The 22,673-nt window shown below is 33.3% G+C and overlaps 1 protein-coding gene across 1 annotated transcript in view; it reads right to left on the bottom strand.

Annotated features, from left to right (window-relative positions):
- LOC111631443 (piwi-like protein Ago3) overlaps positions 1–22,014 on the bottom strand; it is a 65,195-nt gene extending 43,181 nt beyond the window's left edge. The window contains exons 1-10 of the mRNA XM_023375694.1: positions 21,880–22,014; positions 6,195–6,319; positions 6,076–6,111; positions 5,751–5,883; positions 5,419–5,644; positions 5,260–5,337; positions 4,979–5,183; positions 4,686–4,885; positions 4,499–4,612; positions 3,056–3,244 (exon numbers count right to left, since the gene is read on the bottom strand). Of these exons, the coding sequence (XP_023231462.1) occupies positions 3,056–3,244; positions 4,499–4,612; positions 4,686–4,885; positions 4,979–5,183; positions 5,260–5,337; positions 5,419–5,644; positions 5,751–5,883; positions 6,076–6,111; positions 6,195–6,302 (1,289 nt within the window). The 5' untranslated portion in view covers positions 6,303–6,319; positions 21,880–22,014. The remainder of the gene's footprint in view (positions 1–3,055; positions 3,245–4,498; positions 4,613–4,685; positions 4,886–4,978; positions 5,184–5,259; positions 5,338–5,418; positions 5,645–5,750; positions 5,884–6,075; positions 6,112–6,194; positions 6,320–21,879) is intronic.
- Positions 22,015–22,673: the final 659 nt, after the last annotated feature.

Below are 22,673 nucleotides of genomic sequence, written 5' to 3'. Positions count from 1 at the left end.
TTTGAAATTGTCCCAAAAACAAAAGAAATGCGAAGTGCTGTTGTTAGAAAATCGTGTTAAAGTTATCAGAGAAAGTGAAAACGGTTTATCATAATGGCAATTAGTAGCAAAGTTTAACTGTGGGAAAAAGCAATTTATTTTACCGTAGACCTACAGTATTTTCCTCAGTGGTATAAAATATCTGATCTCATCATTTGATAAAATTTATTTTATTTATTTATTTACCTTTTGAAACTCATATACAGTACATGTGCAATAAGTAGTTTCTGTATCAACATACCTTATTTCCACAATATTTTTAGAAAAATAATATCCAAGTAATTTTTGCACACAAAATATTCAAAAAACAATAAATATATTAATGCAAAAATTAGTTTTACAGGCAACCTTTCTTTTTTGATTCTGCAGCTGTCATTGATGTAATGAAATCGTATTGTGAGAAGAAATAATAAGTATTTTATTATTATTAAATTTATTTTTTTTATTATACTTAAGAAAATATTAAATATAAAAAAATACATCATTTTTAATGTTAAAATAAGATTAAACTAACAAAAACCAAAACAACAACAAAAAAAACAAAAAAGTGGTGGAGAGATACGTCACACTTCCATATCAATGATGTAATACACGTAACTGAGGAGCGAACAAAGAGAACAAGTGCACTTTAATGTGAATACTGTATTAATCTTTAAAATACTGATAATAAATCTGTCTTATAAAATTGCAACAACTTCTGTTAATCAAGTTATCCGATAAGAATAAAATACAGCACCTATATAGCTCTATTGTTGAAAAAATTTGCTTATTTTTGCTCATCTAGAGTTGTGCTTAGTAGATATGGCTTTTAGCCATATCTGTATGCAAAATACATGCAGAAATATGGTATTACAGCACCACCTGTCTAAAAGACTACTTTTTGAAAGAACCAAAGTTGGTTGCCATAGACAGGTTTTACTGTATTTAATGAAAATACACACACACACACACACACACACACACCTATCCTAATGGTGTTTCCACTTATTGAAACATTCCTGGTATGCTTATTTTGTAACATCCTTCAGTGCCTTTGTCGCATTTGCCTTAATCTCAGGAATCGTCTCAAATTTCTTCCTTTCAAGGGTCTTTTGAGTTTGGGGAACAAGAAAAAGTCACAAGGAGCAAGGTCAGGTGAGTAGAGAGGTGGAGAAGAACAGTGATCGAGTGTTTGGCCAAAAACTCAAGAGTTCTGAGGGCTGAATGGGCTGGAGCATTGTAGTGATGGAGAAACCAATCACCACTCCTCCACATTTCTGGCCTTTTGCAACAGATGGCATCCCTCAGACATTTCAGAACTTCAACATAGTAAGTCTGGTTCACTGTGGAGCCTTGGGGAGGTACTCATGGTGAACAACACCCTTAGCATCAAAGAAAACTGTCAGCATCACCTTGACATTGGATCATACTTGGCGAGCTTTTTTGGGTCTGGGGGACGTTTCATCTACCCACTGGTTGAGCATAGCAAATGTTTCAGTCATAGATTTTCCAAGTTTAACAAAAAATTTCACAACAAGCTCCATGAGGTCATTCATTCTGAAATCTGACAAACAAAAAAAATCGCACTTCACTAAAAACCATGTATCTAATCGAGAAATAAAAATATCTGTAATCAGAAAATGGCTTTATCACCAGACAATCTGTACAAACCTAGCGACACCAAGCTGATTCCCCTGGAACAAACTGGAGCCACTCAATTCAAACAATCTATGTATTTTTTCAACAGAACTTGTAATATATTTTTTCATTCATAAAAATATACACTCATCCATATTTTAACGCCTTAAGTTCTTCGCCCGAGTTAACTCGGGCAGGCTATATAGCCTTACATAAAACTCGGTCCTTTCGGCACCCCAAAAAAATTTTTGTTTTTTTTTGAATTTTTGAAATGTTTTTTAAGTCTCCAAATTTTTTCAAAAATTTTTACCCGCGCAAAAAATTTTTATCATGATTTTAATTAGCTTTTGATAAGGCTCGATTAAGGCTTAATTGTTTTTTAATGAGATTTTTTATCAAAATTAATTAATCGTTCTAAAGTTGTAGTGCACGGATTTTCCTTCCGTAAAGTTATTTAAAGCTGCTTTCTGATGTCAAAAACCACCTCCAATAGTTTTTTAATTTTTTTAATTAATACATTTTATTATATATACGTTTAATTAAGTTGGAGGGGTCAGAAATTGCAATTAAAATTTCAATTTTTTAAAAATATTTAAAAATATACTGCCATCTTCTACTCACCCTACTACAAACCCTTCGCCTCCCCGAGACTTGAGAATATCCCGGGAAATCCGACTCCAGCTGTGTTCAAGGTCATCCAGCTGTGTAAACAATGACTCACTGGTGTCAAATTTTGCAGAAAGGCCAGACAAAGGAAAATAAAGTTTGAAGCTTTTTCTTCAAAATTAACTCGTTTTTTTCAGTTTTAAGTATTTTTTATGTTTAATTACATTAATATCAAAAATTGTTGGGAACTTAAGGGGTTAAAGACATATTTAGATAAAAAAAAAAAAAGCAAGAGCGACAGATGAATTCCCTGGCTTTCCCTGCTAAAATCTTATTCCTTGATTTTCCAGATATGTACAGATCTTACATACACTTGTGCAATACTGGAAGATCTCTTTTGCATCTGGTGTGTGTGATGTGAGTGAGTGTAAAAGTGTGTGCATATAATAGAAGTAACGTAAACAAAGAACAATATAGTTTATGCTGACAAATCAGTTATCTATAAATTACATGATATTACAATATGATCATTACATAGAAAATCTGAATTTAACAGAGAAAGTTTCAGGCATTTATGTTATCATCTACGTACCTTATATGAAAAACTTCATTGTGTCATTAATTCATATATTTTAAATAAATATTTTTAACCAATATTCTTATAATTCAGGTGAAAGATTGATCATCATTGTCAATATGCTTATTAATTGTGCAAATGAAAAAATATAATAATAAATTAAAAAACAAATTTACAAATGAAATTGAGCAAGTTAAACATTTTACAATCACTCACTTGTAATAATCCTTGTAAGTTATGTTCTGACCCATACTATTAGTAAAAGTAGATAATGGTGTTTGATTCCAATCAATATCATCAATTCTGTAAGTTTTATTGTTGTATCTAGTTAACACAATAGATCCTAACAATTGTTTTGCTGCCATATCCTGAATTTGTTTCGCATGAGTACAAGTTAGTTCAGTTCTGTAAAATATAAAAATACAAATTTTAATTCATAATAAAATAAAACATTTCAGTTTTAATAAGGATTTACATAAATTCAATTGAACTTTAACAATTAATAAAAAGTAAAAATAATAGGAATCTCATATGATGATTTTTCAACTATAAACATTGAATGAAATTTATATTGAAAAATATTAATGGCAAAAAATTATATATAATATTCACACTATTGAAATAAGTACATTATTTCAATGACATTGAACATTGACAAAATTCAATGACATGTATATTTTATCAACAAAAATAAAAAATTTATTTTAACACACAGATTGAATATAAATGAAACTTTCATTAATACAAAAATTATATTTGTATATGAAATATTTCAATAATTTTGAATTTTTGTATTGGTGCCTAGAAAATCCAAGTTAAATAGTTATACAGATTAAACATTAAAAAATTAATTATATTTCTGATAAAAACTTAGCAAAAACAAAAAATTATAATCTTTAGTATAATGATATTCAGTATGAATAGAATGAAATTTAAATTAAACACAAACAGTAATCATCTAAATTCTGCATTTAAACAAAGAAAACAGTTTCTAATGGTCTGTTACATATGGGCTAAATGAAAAAAAATTTTACTTAAAGTTGCAAAAAGTGATCTGATTTCCCACATGCTTCCTTGTCCAGAGATAACACATCTCCTGACTGACTGACTATCAGGAACATAACAAAAAAATTGTCATTGGTCTAACTAGTTAACATTGCCTAAAAAGGGCATTGAAATTTAGAGGGGATGACCCCCAAAAAAGAAAAAGGTATCAATGATGATAGTTTGTTCATCTGTCATCGAGAGTTGGCCAACATCAAGTGTTTGCTCCATTGTGGATAAACATGGTCAGTCACAACGAGAAACTATTACAAACTTATTGTGAATAATGACTCATAATATGGTAGCCATTGTATGGAATGAGGAATGATGTCGTAGTTGATACTTTCTGTGATAAATTTTGGAATCTGTCACCTATTGTCATCTTACTTATTGGCAGTCTGACTGATCTAACATTCCAGAAATTAAGAATCAAAATATTTGACTTTAAATATTGTTTTGTAGCAATCAGCAATATATGTTCCTGGACTTATCTTAAAATATAATAAATATAAATATTGAGAAACCATTCATACAACACTAAAAATGCTATAATGCTAAATTTCAAAATTAAATAAACTTAAAAGCTTAAAATTTATTTTTTTTTAAAATACTCACAAAATATCCCATGCAGTTACTGAACGCAAAACTTTAAAAGAAGCATCACAATTTAACATGATTCCTCCATCAAATTCTTGTATAGCAGTTATATAACCTGGCCAAACTTCTAATCTAGTAACATATAATAATGTGTCAAAACTTTAAACTATTTTAAAACTTATTTTTTTAATAAATAGCTACTTACTTATGCTGTGGGACAGTAATACCTCCTTTTGGATCAAAAAAATTTCTTCCAATGTTTGTCATTTTAAGTTTGTACATAATTTTACGAAAGAGGATATTATATAAATGCATATAATCAGAAGAACTGCCTTTACCAACAAATTTAATATTAATCATTATTTCTGATTGATCTATAGGTGAAGCTACAGATATAACTGTTTCCTGGGGGGAAAATGTGTACATATAATTCTTTAAGCAGTTAATGTAATTTCTATATTTCAAATATAATATTCAAGTCAAAATATAACACTATACCTTCTCTTCCAATTGAAAAGGTAAAAATAATTTTGCACCATCGAATGTTTTAGTTTTCCCAATTATAGTTCTTACTTTAGGATCATTTAACAGTTTAAATCGAATTCCTTTGCTGTCAACTTGCGGAATAAAATTAACATGGTATTCAAACACGCCCTTCCCTTCCATAACATGCAATTTCACATAATTTACTTCTACTTCCATCCTATAAAAAAAAGTTTAAACAATCAACCTATTATCTAAGTAACAAAATTATATGGCCTATTTTCAAGATAACTTACAACTGTCCTTCTTTTTCTGCATTTTTCTGCTTTAATGCTAACTTAGACATTTTAGCACTCAAAGATGATGATTCTTGACTATCACATAAAATATATACATACATATATATTATATTGTAAATAATATTTAAATTTTAGAAATAAGATAAAAATAAATACATTGATTCTTGAACAGAAGAAATTTCTGACTTTGAAGATTCAGGTGGAGTAAATTTTGAAGAAATCCTAGCACTAGGAAGTTCAGACGCTGGAGTAAATCTTGCTGCACTAAATGATGATGATGATGATCCTGATATTGAAGCAGCAGATGAAGAAGGTAAGTTTCTTAAACTATCTTGTTTCAAACTTAATAGAGCAGCTCCTCTTCCAAGCATGCCACGACCAACTTTAATTAAATACAATTATGATTAAACAACAAAACACAACCAACTATAGTTAAAATGATTTAAGTATTTTGATAACAATAAATTTTTATATAAATAACTTGTCACCTGGTGTGGGAATACTTTGACTATTTAGAGAAGTCTGACTACGACTACAACTGTCTTCATCTGATTTACTACTTGAGGCTTTTTGCATCGCCATTTGTAATAGTTTCCCTCTTCCAATTGTAACTTTTTGTGTCTATAAAATTAATTTTATAATAAATACAAAAACTGTTTATCAGATTGAATCAAATTATTTTAAAATGCAAAAGCTCAAAATATAAATTTTTAATAAAATACTTTCCAAATCATTCAAATTCAGAAAAATAAACTTATATAGATTGTTAATTTAAAACTACTCTAAATATTTAAAATTTAAAATCAAAAATACCTGGGCTGCAGCTTCATGTTCTGAAACAGGTGCTTCCTTCGTTTTTAGGAAAAAAGTTAAATTATTATAATATACTATATAAAATGTTTTTCTTACTAAAAATTGTAACTAATCAAAACCTTGCTTTCAGATGTTATTCCTGGTCTACGGGTATGACTTTTAAGTGCCTCTAATAAAAGTGCACCACGACCTCCTCTACCACATCCAAAAGTCGGTTGCTCTGCCATCTCTTAATACATGTAATCTACAGCATAAAAAGTTTCATTAATATATTACTAGCAAGTAAGTCCAGCATTGCCCAAGCAAAGAATAAAAACAAACATTAATAAAATTGATATAAAATTGAAATAAGAAGGAACCACCATTTATTTTTTCTGTGTTCCAGATTCTTTCATACTTCTGATGCTTTTATTATATTACATTATAGTATTCAATTTAAAATAATCAAACACCTTAGTATTTCCAGCAACGAAGTATTTAATAAAATAACGTTTTCGACTATATTTAATAGTCTTTTTCAGTTAAGCCACTTTAAAACGAAAGTTTTAAAGTGGCTTATATAGTCAAAAATGTTTTTATTTTATTAAATACTTTGTTGCTGGAAATACTAAAATGTTTGATTATTTTAAGTATTTACATTCCAGTAAGTTATTGTATTCAATTTATATAACTACAAAGGTTATCTTATGTAAAGATTTATCACACCAAGTTACCAATCTAACACATTTTTAAAATTCTATATTCCTCTACAATACACAATTTAAAGAACTTTTAAAATGTGTTAGTTGGTCATGGTCACTTGGTGTGATAAACCCTTACGTAAGATAACTTTTGTTCTTATATAAATCAAATACTATAATATAACAAATATTAAAACAGAAACCATATAAAAAGTTTGGTTACTTCAGCCTACCATTGTCATGTTTATCACTATAGTCAGATGGTACAAAATGGCACAATTTCATTGGTCAAGTAGACAGAATTTTTTCTAATGTTAGCTCTATCAAGGTGTTCCATCCACAGCTGAATATCAAATGATAATCTGCCAATCAATCAAATTTTGCAAAAAGTAGACAAAATATTTAAACTCGGCAACCTCAAAAACCACTTAAATCATATTTAGTGTTCGCCAGTAACCTTGTATTATGTAATTTTCCTATTCGAATACCACCATGCTGCTGGTCTAATAAAAAAAAACGGGGGCTGTTGCAAAGAAGGGCTGAAGTAAATCGACCAAAAGTAGTCGTTGACCTACTGAAAGAGAGGATGGTCAACAACTACTAATTAATACTGGTTTACTATTAATATTTAAAAAGTGATCCATGTTGGATAGGTTGTAATGGCCCACATGTGATCAAAGTTGATAATCTTAATGTCTGAAAGACTTCATATAAGACTTGTTTAAATAAACCTTGTAAAAATGTGAGAATAATTGTTTTTATGTGATCCCATTAAAAAAATTGGGTGAAACCAGGTTGAAAAAGTAAAGCTCAGCAAAAATATCTAAGTAAAGGAAACTTTCAAAACTTGTGGCATAACAATGGATGCAGATTTGACAGTAAGACTTGTATAAAGTGCACATTACACTAACTACACTACAAGAAATTTTGAATGATGCAATGCTGCCATGTTAATAAATAAGAAAAATAAACATCCACACAGAAAAAGCTTCAAGCTTTACTTTGTGCCTTAAAATCATTGAACATACATTAATTTGGCTGAACATTAGAACATGTTTCAGCATATCAGTGAAAGAAGTTTGGGATAATAGGTTTGAATTACTAAGGGGAGATGAAATCAGTTTCCTAGTAGTTAAGCATGTCATTGTAAATATTGCACTTATAGAACAATTATTAGAATTGATTCAGTTTACTTTGTTACAGCAACATGACACACGAGCGATCTGTCAAGGAGTGTATCCCAGAAAGACTTTTAAAAACTGGCCCTAATTGAAGTGTTACTAATACAAAGAAAGCCCAGAAAATTCCACATGACCAGTCCATTGGCAATGCGCAAACCAATTACCAACTACCGATATTCAGTAGTTTTATCCATTCAGATACTGGAGGATACTTATTAGCTTGCAATTTAAAAGAATTGCAAACCTATAAATTCACACTCTCATCTGTCTCTCTCTGTCCTTCCTCATTCTCAAAAAACAGAGTTAGCCGAGACTCCACTACCGTAAAAATGGCATAAAACCCCTCGCTGTAAAAGCTTTTAATCACATGACCCTGATATTTTACACCTGAGCAGGTTGTAAAACCAGCGTAAAGGAGAGTTGAGCAGTGTTCAACTTGCTTTTACGCTGGTTTTACAACATGCTCAGGTGTAAAATATTTTACAGTGAGGGGTTTTATACCGTTTTTACGGTAGTGGAGTCTCAGCCTTAGACAGATGAAAGTTGAGATCAGACACGGAAATCATAACAGAAAGAGGGGCAAATTAACTATATATGAACTTCTGATTTGCACCAGAAAACATGTTATTTCAATTCAAAAATGTTCCCTTGAACAGAGTTAGAGCGCAACATTCTCATTTATATAGATGAGCTAGGATATTGCACAACTTTCATATTGTGATGGAATTGAGACAGAGCCAGAAAGAAAAAACAATCCCTAGTAGCTTCATAGGCCCTCAGACAAATTTGAATTAGAGAGCCCCATATACAGCTTTGACTTGAAAAAGTTTTGTTCAGGGAATTCTTGTCAAAATTGCCCAGTATCCTCGTTTGTTTTTTATGCAATTTTTGTGCTGTACCAGCACACCTTGCACTTGCACCAAACCATCAATCTAGGATCCCCAGATATTACCAAAATTTAAATTTTGATATCCTTACTACAGTAACAAGTTTATAAAAGATTGATTTTGGGCTCCCTGTTGGTGAGGAACCCAAGCAATTGCTCTTTTGCCCATAGGACAATGCATCACTCACTGGTGAACCCTGTACCTGTTAGGCATAGAAGAGTAGAAGAGGTGATTCTTGTATTTGATTGATGGATGCAAACAGGTGAACTGCACTTGCCATCACAAAAGAGGCTCTCCTTTAACTGCCATCAATGGAGGAGACAATCCTTGCACGCCAGGTACAAGAGACAATCCAAAACAAAGTAATCATCACTGATTGCTTTATTCTTGTTTTTTGTTCATTTTTTACACCCATTTTCCATTACATGCACACAATGCTGTCTTTATTTTTGACCTCTAGATCTAAATTCTGTTAGGTGTGCTCATTCACATCAGAGAGCCTGGACATTGTCACTTTAACACCTCTGTACATTGAAAACAGTCATGGACTCTTATTTTGAACATTTAAATGGGCCTTCAAAACATATTTGGATTCATCATCACAATTAATGGAAAATGGCAAAGTTTTATTAAAATCAGCCCATTAATATCCAAGAACGGACTCAACTCTAAGCCCATAGAAGGTGTGCTAGCAATCATGGAACATTGCATGAATTAGTCATGCAATTTATGCAATATCACTTTGTTGCATGCACTCATGATATAACCTTGATATAACATGAGATAAAAGTTTGGAGTAATGCATTTGGAGTAAGTTCTTTTCACACACTCCCATGCTCCTCAACCTCGGGGCCTATGGCCCCTCAGCCACTGACACGCTTGCAGTCAGCTAGTACTATGCACTGCTTTCGCGGCTTGTCCAAAAAACCTAACCTATCCCTCCAGAAGGTGACTGTCACTAGTTAGGCTAATAGAAAACCTTTTATTTCAGCTCAAACAATATTCAAGGTTGCAAGTCTACATGCGGTTGGATTAAATACATTACCATGGAAAACTCTAAAATGGCATAGAATGCAGTGTGAAAGGCAAGAAATCGTAAATATAACTTTGTTACTTTTTGTCTCCAGTTCAAAAGTAGGGTACCATAAAACTCGTCTCAGTCCCCTCAGTTCAGATATATACTCAAAGTCCCAAAATTCCACCAGGGAGTAATCTATACAACAGCTGAAGATGTGAAGGTTAATTGTGAGGGGCTCAGAAGGAATTAAAATACTCTATTTCAAAAATAATTTTGTCCACATTAGACTGTGTACTCTCAAATTTATGACATTGTGTAACTAACATTTTTAAGATCTCAAAACTCATATAATAACAAGAAGTTTTCAACGTGCAACAAGAGAAAGATGTTATGGACGTCAAAATTTAAGTATTTAATCATTAATTAATAAGTAACATGTGACAGCTTGGCGTCACAAAAACATTGTTGCCAATAACAGCAGAAAAAGTGGGAAATAGTGATATATAGCCAAAATAGTTGAAAAAAGTGATTAATTTAAAAATAATGATCGGTTCCAAGGCCTGTGTCATTTGAAGCCCATTTGAGCAACACAAATCTTCCCAATAATTATAAAGCAGCAACTGCACACCGGGGTGTGTAAAAATAAATAAGACCTACTTGAACCTTTAACCGATGTGTATAGAAATTAATCTTTCCAATACAAACATTTTCTTAACCCCTTCTGGGCTCTTCTTCAGGTATAGCTGGATCGAACATCAAACGAAAAAATTTGAATACATCCAAATGCTGCTGAGTTTGAATCGCATGGTTCGTTCATTTATTTCGTCACGTGATATGTTTGAAAGTGTTCGACGATAACAATAAATGTCCATATTCAAGAGAAAAATATTATTAGGATATTTAAAAAACGTGCCATTGATACACAATTATCCAATAATGTTCTCACATGTTCCCCAGTACCTTTTATTTTATTTTATTTTTTAACACTTAATAAATAGTATACCGTTGTACTTAATAAATAGTATCCATGGCATGGCAAAACGCACTACATACGGAGTAGTATGTAGTGCGTTTTGCCATGCCATGGAAAGGCCTATTTCGTCTCTTGAATTAATACATGTGGATGTGTCGTATGCCTTAAAAATTTCCATCTCTTCCAACCACTTTAGGTGATGAATATGGGGTGTGGTGACAATTACACGCGCTCTATTGAAATCCGCCACAATTTCAGGATCCGTGGCGAAGGTGGAGAGTGAGGTGGTGCGTCTGTTGTGTTGTATATCCGCGATATGCTCTTTTATCCTAACCCCTAACGAATGTTTAGTCAATCCTATATATACTAGATCCCTGTTAAACTGCTTATCTCTTAGCGGGATTGTGTAGACGCCTGATAGTTTCTCCACCCTGAATCGGTCCTTTTCGTTGCGCAGGATATCGAACAAGGTGCTGCATCTCCTGTATGTCAGGGTAACTTTTCGTTCTTTTGCGATGGTGTTGTATAAAGACCTCAATAAAGGGTTGAACCTGATAGGTATCCTTTCATTTTTCATCGTCTTGCTAGTATTTGGCTTATCAAGAACAGGTCTCAGGGAGGGTGATTCTTTATGCGTTTTAGCGAACGCAAAAAGCCGGGGGGTGTCTGGAGAGGCAACCACAGCCCTGTTTAAGCCCCATTCTCTAGCAAAGCGAGTTTGCGTGAACCTTTTTACCCGCGCTTGTAGCCTATTTACATACAGTTCATCGATGGGTTCGCAGTCAGTGTCCACTATGTACGTCTGCATTAACGAATTGTAAGTGTCCTCCTTTAATAAGACAAGGGCCCTGCTTTTATCCACCTTGAGGACGATGATGTGTTGTTCTGTTAACCATTTCCTGGATCTTGAGAGCAGATTCCAGAAACAGTGATCTCGGTTTCGGCTGTTGGATGATCGGATCCTGCAGGCAGTTTTCCATCTATAATATTCTTTGTGGACATCGGTCATATTTGTGATGAGGTCTTCAATGTCCGGCATTACTTTTTCAGGTTGTATTATGGCATCACCCAGTGCGTACATAGAACCATGCATTAGAGCTCGGATGAGAAATCTTGGGGGTGAATGTTGATAAGGCCAGATCCCCGACGCGTTTGTTGGATTCGGCGGTGCACAAACGGATACATGAAAGCTTGAGTAATTATCCGTGGATAATCAAAAACTCCACAGATTTAATAGATACTTTGCGACCTCTTACCGTAACACAGGATGCATACATCACAGTCCTTGACTTTATATTTCTATACCCATCGATCAAAATAGAACCGTGCTTCTGTGCGATTAGGGATCTATTACTTAGTGAACCCAGTGCCACTGCACATCGTAAGCACATTTTAGAGCTGACGCACATGCTATGTCACACCTCCTTTTTCCACTTTAACAACAATATGTACTTACAAAAGCGTTGCGTGCCCATGGGCAGCCCCCTATCTGGGGATTTGTGCGAGTTGGTAATAAGGCAGCTCGAAGGAAAGGTCATACCCCAGTTCGTTTCCAACATTTACATATACAAGAGATATGTAGATGACATATTTATTCTATGGAAAGAAGAACCGAACATAAACAATTTCATAAGTATAAGGAATAACAATCCTTACGGCCTCACCCTCAAAGTGGATCAGATGAGCAATACTGATGCACATTTCCTGGATATCCACCTTCAACTTGATGGCACTAGGGTAATAACGAAAGTACATTACAAGTCATGCTATAAGCCATTGTTCATCCCGCCAACTCTGCGGACCCATACTCTTATAAGATCGCGGCTTTCCGTGCCCTAATAAAACGGGCTTTCACACACAATACCAGAGCTGAAGACACTGAGAAGGAGTTAGTACGAATCTAGAACATAGCATTACAGCACGGATATAGCAGGAGCCTAGTAAACCTTTCCAGCGCATACTCCTCTCAAATGGCCGCAAGCTACACTTCTAACACACGGGTAGCAACCCACGAAACGCAAAACATAGGTAGCATACAGCCTCGTGTGGTGGTTGAGTACAACCACCACCTCAACTCCATTTATAGGGAGATTGCCTCCCATACTAATACTAAAATTACATACAAGAGGCCAAGCACGGTATATGGACTACTCCGCAGTGGCAAAGACAAGATAAATAGAAAGCAAGAACCAGGTGTTTACATGGTCCCTCTCTGGGATGACAGGTTTCAAAGGGAATTAGTATATATTGGGTCTACAAAGCACTCATTGAATAAAAGATTGAAGGAGCACGATTATGATATCGTTAATAAAAGGCACACCACCGCCCTGTCAACATTTGCGACTGAACCAGGCATAAGAGCTGACCTACAGGAGGCCAAACTGATTAAACTGTCTCACCATGTAGAACACCTACGAAACCTTGAGGCACTTGAAATTTATAAGGCCATGTTACGCACCAATTGCATTAACTCTAAGGATGCTGGTAATTTGTCACATGCTTGGAAATACTGCTATGAAGGAACAGGCAATGACCACAATAGTGGTTAGAAGCCACACCCCTATGTTGTGTATTTATATATGTCACTATAGGAGCATATGTAGCACATTTATGTCATTATATGTAAGTCAACGTATGTAGCACATATATGTCATTATAGGAACGTATTTTCACATTTAACATGTCGTTGCCATGGCAATGCACACGCTTAACTTTTTATTCTTTTAAATTATGTTGGTAAAGTTCCATTTTTTGAAAATAATTTCAGAAGTTTTGTTCTATGCATTCACATGTTCGAATATAACTGGTTTTTTAAACCTGAAGAAGACCAAATGTACGGTTGAAAACGTTAGTTTGCTATTAAATGTTTTTACTGGAGTTATAAGGTTTAGGAGTGTTAATTTATACATTCTCCAGTATACGCGTAAGAAGATTTGAGTTATATGGATTATTCCCAAAAAATTATACGTATTTTGGAAATGTTGAGTCGAGTTAGTCTAGAATCGATTAATTTTATGGAAGAAACCTTTCAAACAGCATAGTCTGTAAACTGCATACATGCTGGGCTGTGATTGGCTGGACTCCTAGAAGCTGGATTCGTAAAACTCGGATTGTATCTACCGTGTTATAGGGGGGGTCGACTGTACTTGGAATATTTATTAATTTCTCAATCAAAGCATTTATCAGTTTACATTTGTTATAAAATCACTCCTGCAAGAGTTCCATTGCAATTTCATAGTTAAAATCCAAAATCAGAAGTAATTAAATAATTTTCTCTACAGGCTGATTTTAAATATTGCAATTTTTGCCAATTTGACAAATTAGAATTACTATCCACACTAGCCTTAAATAAATCATGGAACAATAACCAGTCCTTGACATTCACACTAAATGTTGGAAGAGAGAGCTTCAGAAGCCCTACATCCGGAACCTGTAATTTTAGAATATCAGTGTCACTCATGGAATTGATTTTGACTGTTTAGAATTCTTCTGTTCTATAGTTAATCATAATTTGTCAATAATTTCTTCAATGGATTGCTGCTCCTCTGTATACATTTCAATTTCCTTATTGGAACATTGTGAAAAGATCTCCTGAAATATGTAATTCAAGTCTGTTTTTTAATTTTGATTTCAAACAACTCTATTTGGCTATCATCTGTAACACCAATACCAACACTTACTCTCTCCTTAAGTTTGGTAGTATTGGACTTAAGGGCCTTCTTTATAGTTAAAACATTTTTAAGGCTCTCCAACAATGACGAATGACAAAAGTAGAATTCAAACTCATTTGAATAGGCTGATTGAATCTTGCTGCTACTGAGTTAATCCAAAGGAATGTGCAATAACACATGCAGTAGAAGATTCTAGAATATTCAATCCACTTCAATCTGACACAAAACCACCAAATATCTGCCTCAACAGACAAATGTTTTATTTAAAATGGACTGTAACACAAACTCACTTGTATTGTAGCAGCAAAGTTCTTTATTGATTTAACACGTTTAAATCCAAAACAGTTCACTGAGGGTTCCTCATGAATCACACATAAAAAAAAAAAAAAAAAAAATGAAAAAGGAGAGCAACACATGCTCAACACCCTCTCACAAAAAGTAAAATCCAAAACAAAAAATACAAATTTCACCCAAAAATAATAAAACAGATAACAGTTTATACACTAGCCTGTTACCAATAGAGTCTAATACTCCATTTGCACCGAGCATTTCAATCTAGATTGTGATAAGATCAGCAACTTTGCCGTGGTGTGACCTCTCTAGACCATTTCAATCTCGACTGAAACGAGGTTCAATTGCAATCGAAACAACAGTGTTTCTGAAACTAGATCCAGTCATATGAGAATTCCCACAATCCCTCGTATGCGAGAAGAAACAAGATGGCTGCAGAACACATGTCAGGCTATCAACAGAGAAATAATAAAGATATTTGGAGAGACAATGAGATATGGCTATTATTAGATGTATGGCAAGAAAAAGTACTTATTTCTAGCCAAAACTTTCATTTTTTTTTGTTGATGTTCAAGACTTATCGAGTAGTTATGTCAGTTTTATCATCACATGCAATAGCTGGGTTCTTCTCAAGCGAACTGACTGTGTAAACAGCTTGATGTTTGGGTGGCGACAGTTGCAATCAAGATTGTGGGTAAATTGAGATTAAAGTGAGTCATGGATTGTGTGCGAACACAGTAAAAAGGAGTTGGCTATCTGGTCTCTAATCTGTTAGATAACACTACCGAACAACAGTAAATTCTGGTTAGATTCACATCTAACCAAATAAGCTGGCCATATGAAATTTTCTGGATTTTCATCATGCATCTAATACAAATAGGGATTAGTTTCCATCAAAAGTTTTCCCTTAAAAAAATGCCCATGTATTGCATTTGTGTATCCCATTAACACTAAACCTTTGTGTTCTATGTCTTATGAGATATATGAAAATTTCAATGAAAGCTTTAAATTTCTGATTAAATTATGAAAAAATGCTATGTATGAAATTTTGTCTGAAAATATGATAAATATAAAAGATTTCCATTTTTGTTTTCTGATAGCAAAGTACTCTTTGCTACCAGAAAACAAATTTGAAGTTCTTGTAAACCTAAGTCACATGACAAATCACATGTTCTAGGTTATAGGCTAAAACAGATTAATTTCGTAATTGTCTTTCTACAGATAATTAACTTTTTACATAATATGTATTATATACATACAATATACAGGGTCTTTATAATTAAAGTTCTGCTTCGAAATGGCCATAAAAGGAAAACTACTGGGCAAAATGTTATGAAACTTTGTAATAGTTTACAGGAAGTCATGGGATTGTGTTTTCTGCAAAAGTTCAAAAACTCACCACCAGTGGGAAATGGCACTGTATGCAATATTGTTAAACAAAATAAGACACGAATACATCAGTTGAAAATGTTTTTAATTGTTTCTAAAACGTGTTACAACGCATGTTCAATGTGGCCTTTTTAGCTAGGAAAGGTCAAAATTTACTTGATAGCTAGGAAAGGCCAATTTTGGCCTTTCCTAGCTATCAAGTCACTCACATCTATAATATATGGACGGCAAGTATGATATATACAAATATGATCTAAAATTAACTCCTATATGAACTTTCATCAGAAATATTTATCAAAATATTAAGTAGAGTAAAAATTAGTATTTTAATCCAAAACATTCAGTTAAAAATTTTTAGTCACACTTTCTAAATTTCATATACCAGATAAAATGAGTCAACTTCCCCAGGTGTCAATTGATGCATTCAGCAGACTCAACAGTTTCAGAACTGTCAAGTATTTTTCTGCCAAACACCCTCTACAGTAGCACTGTTTAGGGACATATTTGGTATTTTGACATCAAAATGGCTGCGTTCAGCAGACTCTTTGTAACTGAGCAAATCAGTAGCTGTTTTGTAGCAACCCAGATCTGCTGAACGACAAGTGATGTATGCATTGGAACAAAAAGCGTCATTGGTCAATTTCAGGTAGCAATAGGTAGCATAAATGAAAGATGCTACCAAATGTGATGTCAAAACGTCAAACATGTTCTGAAAGAGAGCTACTGTAGAGGGCATTCAGCAGAAAAATACTCAACAGCTCTAGAACTGTCGAGTCTGCCAAACGCAGCAATTTAGTAGTGTCTTTCATTTATGCTACCCAAAACCAACCACTGACAGCTGCTTTTTGTTCCAATGCATACATCACTCATCGTTCAGCACATGTAACTACGTAACAGCTACCAATTGAAGCATCTTTGCTCAGTTGTAATTGTCGACTCTCCGAACGCAGCCATTATCCCCTCATTCAGAACTATAATCTTGATTATTTTTTGACTTCTAAAACATCAAATTCATTCATTTGTGAATTTTAACTAGTGGTAAAAATTACAAAAACCACTAATCAAACTCAGTTTTGGTTTTCAATCTATTGCAATAAACCATCTTCAGGTGTAACCGAATTTGAACGCCTTTTCAAAATCAAATTATAAGTTACATTATTAAATGAACTCGAATGGGTTCAAATTTCTTTACAATATGTCAAGCTTTTTCTATTTGTATATAATTTTATGAAGCTGAAATAAAACTTGATTTAATTAAAGATCAATGAGTCTGAAATGTTCCCAGATTAAGTGAGACAATCAGGTCAACTAACAATGGACAATATAACGAATAATTCTCAGCCAAAGTCTACGTAGGTAGTCCCAATGGCTGCACTTCTGACTGTTCCTGCTCCTGACTGACTTCTCCTGAAGGGGAGCTGCCGGCAGGCCACCGAATCTTTAACATCACTAGTTATTGATTCACAGTAGTTCTTGAACAAAAGAAAAAAAAAAAAGGAGACGTCTACTAAAAATATAGTTAATCTAACCTAACAAACTAAGGCACCACCATTGGGACTACACCTAGGTAGAATATAATCAGGACTGTGAAATCAGTAGATTTTTACACAACTCCAACTGACTTTTCCTTACCATTCGACTCTGACTCCGACATGGGGCAAACTTGATAACAAAGTAGGGACAAAAATTCTGATGTCATCAGATGACCTCAGAATATAAGCTTTAATATATATAGTTCTAATAAAGATAAAATATAGAAACTTTTTATTCCAAACCTAAAATACTCCTCTAAGTAATATATGTATTCAATAATTTTTACTTTTCCGGCTGTTATATATAACAGAGAAAAAGTGTAGCAATTTGTCAAAAAATGATCCCACCCCAAATTTTTGCATTTTTGGACTCAGGACATCTCAAAATATCGAGATTACAAAACATTCAAGTTTTTTTCTGTATGTACGAATGTTAGACTGTATGGGAGGCATGATTTTGAATCGGAGCCAGATGGTTTAACACAAGAGTTATTAAGCTTCAAAATGGTTGAAACTTAATAACTCCTAAATCAGTTAAGCTTAATATCTCCTAAAAAAAAAGCTAAATCAATTGGTACACATTCTAACATCATTGTGTACAGAAAAACTCCAAATGCTTTTGCACTTCTCTACGCTTCAAGGCTTCCTAAGTCCAAGAGTAAAAATCTGGGAAAATCATTTTTTGATTGATTGTCATTCTTTTCCTTTGTTATAGACCTATACTGTATAACTGCCAGGAAAGTAATAATGACAATGATTCTGATTATTTTGAAAAATACAAAATTAAACAATTTTAAAAATCTAATTAATTTAAACGTTAAAATTTGACACATCTACTGACTATATAAATTCACATTTATTGACTTGTTTGATGATGGCAATGGTATTTGGTATGCATGTATGAATAAAAATAGTAAATGTAAATTTGTACACAAACAAATTAGTTTTATAAAAATGTTGTATATAATAAATGAGCATATTGGGTAATATATAAGTATACAGACACAGGTAACCCCTGTATAATATGGGAGTTATGTTCCAAAAAATTGCTCTGTTATGTGAACCCGTGTTATACGAAACAAAGAACTAGTGCAAAAAGGGGGGTTAGGTTCCAAAAATTAAAAAACATGTTGTTAAATCCTTATTTAAATTGGATTTATTATTCATTTTTTTCATAGGTAAAATACTTATTTATTATTTAAGTAAATATTTTACCAGAGGATTATTCATCCTATATGATGATCTCAGCATGATCATCATCAACTGGTAATAGTTTTTGGATGCGTTCGTTAATAGCGGTCATTCTGCAATGGGAGTGCGCTGCTGTTTGTAGGCATTTAGGAACGACGGTGAAAAAAAGATGGCAGCATCCACACTATTGATAGTATCGTGATGGAGGAATCTATAATTCTAAAATGAGCTTTTAGAGGCAAAAGAAGGGTCCCTAATTGTAAGAGCATTCAAAGTAGCCACGAAAACAATTAGAATGCTCGCATGGAGTTACGCAGAGGTATAAAAAAAACACCCTTTATTACATTTCATGCTGTATGAAGGTTTTACCCAATTCCCAAACCATGTTAGAATGAGCCCATGCTATAGAAGTGCCATGTAATACGGGGGCTACCTATACATTAAACTAAAGGCTGCTATACACGATAAGTTAATCCTTTGAGGCTGCCTGTCCTTGAGGAACTTCCGAATTTCCTATCGCCCAAAACGAAGAAAACCTCTCAGCAGAGGGTGGGGCAGCTTGCCCCGGGCGCCACTGGCAGAGGGGAACCTAATGGTTTCCAAGAATAACAAAATTTGTTTCTGGAGGGGGAGGGGGTGCCAATATAGTGTCACGGCCCGGGTGCAGTTATGTTCGCTACGCCATTGTGTTTATTATTACGCCACTGATGTTTATTGGCAACAAATTCTATTAAAACTCGCGGGAAAAAAGTATGCATAGAAGTCTATGGTGTAAATAGTAGTAGTAGTGGTTTGGGTAGCACTGATCACAAAATTAATTTTTCATACGAATAATTTTTTAATGGAATTATTTCAGATCACAAAATTAATTTTTCAAGAGAAATCTTGGGCTATAGATTATGTTAAAAAGCATCAATTATCAGCGAAAGACAATGGCAAGTCGATTTTACTACCAAAAAAATTCATGGATTAAATTTTATAGACGAATATATATTAATAATTCTCAACCACATCCGATATTAGTACAAATTGTAAACATTATTATCGCAAATTAATTTTATAATTTAATAATTAAAAAGAATTTATTAAACTTTGTCTTATTTTAAGTTGTCATGTTTTAATTTACTTGGATATTAAAACAATAAATTTTTTAAAATGTAGAAGAAAATGATAAAGAGTATCAAGATGTTTTATGAAAACGGAAGAAATGAATTGAGAAGTTTTCTAAATATTAAAATTATTTATAATTTTAATTTACTCAAGAAATTTTTGATCCGAAAATAATTTATAACCTGAAAAATTAATTTATTAGGTTATAAATAATAAAAGTTAATAAGGTTATAGAAAATAATTCTTCCAAACATTCACGAGACATTGTTCTCACACACGTTTAGGTCGGCCTGCGCAGTCTGACACTGCGCCAGGAAAATCAAATGGTTTTTCAATTCTACTCAGGTGGTCGGTACAGGTCGCCGAAGCTGTTAAATTGTACCCCATAAACTACCAAGAATTATAAAGGTCAGGCATGCATGATTACTCCTTTGAGAATTAACCTAAAGAATATGGCCGATTCTACTCAGGTGGTCGGTACAGTTCGTCGAAACTGTTAAATTTCCCCCCCACACATTCAGGAATGACTCAAAATCAGGCATGCATGGTTACTCCTTTGAGGATTAACCCATCGTGTATAGCAGCCTTAAGCCAAAAATAAGAAATATAACATTTAGACTGGTAAAGAAAAAGGTTGTTTATTTTGCCATGTTGATTAATTTATTATTTTTCATCTCTGTTATAAACTGAATTACTCCTTACAAAATAGTCACCTCTATTAAGTCAGCATTCACTAAAGCTCTTAAATCATATTTAATAATTTTAAGAGTGGAAAATAAACACTCTACTGAAACTTGGTTAGTGGCAATACTGTGACAATCAATGCTGTATCCTGTATCTTGGATAATGTCTGGATAGTGCAGTATTGCCAATTTAACATCCTGACTTGAAGAGTGGTCAATGTGATTTACTTTTTCCAGTGCATAGTAAATATCATCTTCATAATTTGTAAGATTTCCTTTTCTGTCTGTACTCATTAGAATTCAAACTTAATTTTGAGGATAGAGACAAGTTTTATAAAAAAAAAAAAAAAAAACAAACCAGTAGATGAGCCAGATGTTGCTCTGGCAAAAAGTAATGATAACGAGGATTAAGATTATTAGATTATAGTCGATCTTACTTGTTTTCACCGGGTGCAAAAATTAGGTCCCCCCTCTTCCAAGACTAATTAGAGAATTTTTTGATGAGTCTAAAAATATTTTCAATTTTTCGCAAAAGCACAAAATACCGTATCTAAAATAGTACAATAGAAACTGAGTTCTTCAGGGTGATCCTTAACCCTCTCTCTCTCAAATCCATCTAATAAACAAAGCGATAATTACAGATACAGCATACTAACCTTGTATAGCTTTACAGTTACTATTTAAAAACGTTTTCGACCCACTTCTAGAGTCTTTCTCAGATGTTCTGTAAGTTTTTCTGGTACGATTCCGATTTTTAACCATTCAGGTCTCCAATGTTTCTTTCTTCGGAATTTATTTTTTTTAATTTTAAAATTTTCAATAATTTACCAATATTTCAGAACAGAATAAAGAAATTAAACAAATTAGACACCAACATACACGTGCGCACGCGAACTTTTCCCTTTATTTGACATTTTTTGAGTTCGAGAGATCCCTAAACGTATAGATTTGCAAAAAACTCAGAGGGTCAAATGTGACACGATTCAAATACTTTTTCGTATTTTATATACATAACAAGTTCGGAAAGTATAAAGGAGTCGGAGTCGTGGGGAATTTTTGAGGACTCCGACTCCACAGCCTTGAATATAACCCAATTCTCAGACAAAAACTAAATTTAACATAAAGATGGACTTTTACCGAACATTCAATATTGTCCAGGATAATTGTACTTCATCATATATTTTACAAAAAGCCTCACCTTTCAAAATCTGAAGAGAAAAATATTAAAAACCGTTATAATTCAACTTCTCAATCACAGCAGAAACTAAAAGACAAACCAAAACACGGAAATACTGTAAAATTCCGTCAGGAAGGTTCCTACTAACTACTAACGGATTCTGTNTTATTATTGTGATAATTAAAATAATTATTTTCCCGAAAAAATTAACTTTAATTTTTTTTTAATTATTTAAAATTTTATTATCAAAATTCTTTTTTTATATTATTTGTCTTTTCCAGTTTTATTTAATCTTTAAATGTTAATTTATTTTTTTATTCCGAAAATGAATGTGATAGTTTGCTTGATAATCTTTCGGTCCAGAATTAAATAAAAAGTCAGAATATTCTAGAACATAACTACTCTTAGCCAAAAACTCGAAACACCCATCAATTCGATAGCCAAAATATATATGTATTTTTTAACTCTTCCCGCTCTGTGGGCACTAAGAGTGCCTCTTTTAGCAAGCCCGTTATGAGTTCTGCTAGGCCCACAATGGAGCGGCCGGGTGGTGAGGGACGGGGACCGACATATCCGGTCGGATCACCCCCGAAAAATTTCTGGGAATTTTTCGACCCGTCAGGATTCGGTCCCGGATCCTCAGAGCGGTAGACTGTCACTTTGACTGCTCGGGTGTCTGGCCATCTAATTCAAAATATTTATTGATATTACTTTATATTTTAAAAACAAACCATTCAAACTGAAACAATGGAAATGGAAAGTAATTACAGCCTTTAATATTTTCAAATATACAGAATTTTTACAAATAAATCTTC

The sequence above is a fragment of the Centruroides sculpturatus genome, unplaced genomic scaffold, assembly GCF_000671375.1.
Source record: "Centruroides sculpturatus isolate CEXI.00-Female unplaced genomic scaffold, Cexi_2.0 scaffold43, whole genome shotgun sequence".
Lineage (NCBI taxonomy): Eukaryota > Metazoa > Arthropoda > Arachnida > Scorpiones > Buthidae > Centruroides > Centruroides sculpturatus.
Note: the sequence above shows the minus strand (reverse complement) of the source record. Positions and strands in the feature narration are given on the sequence as shown.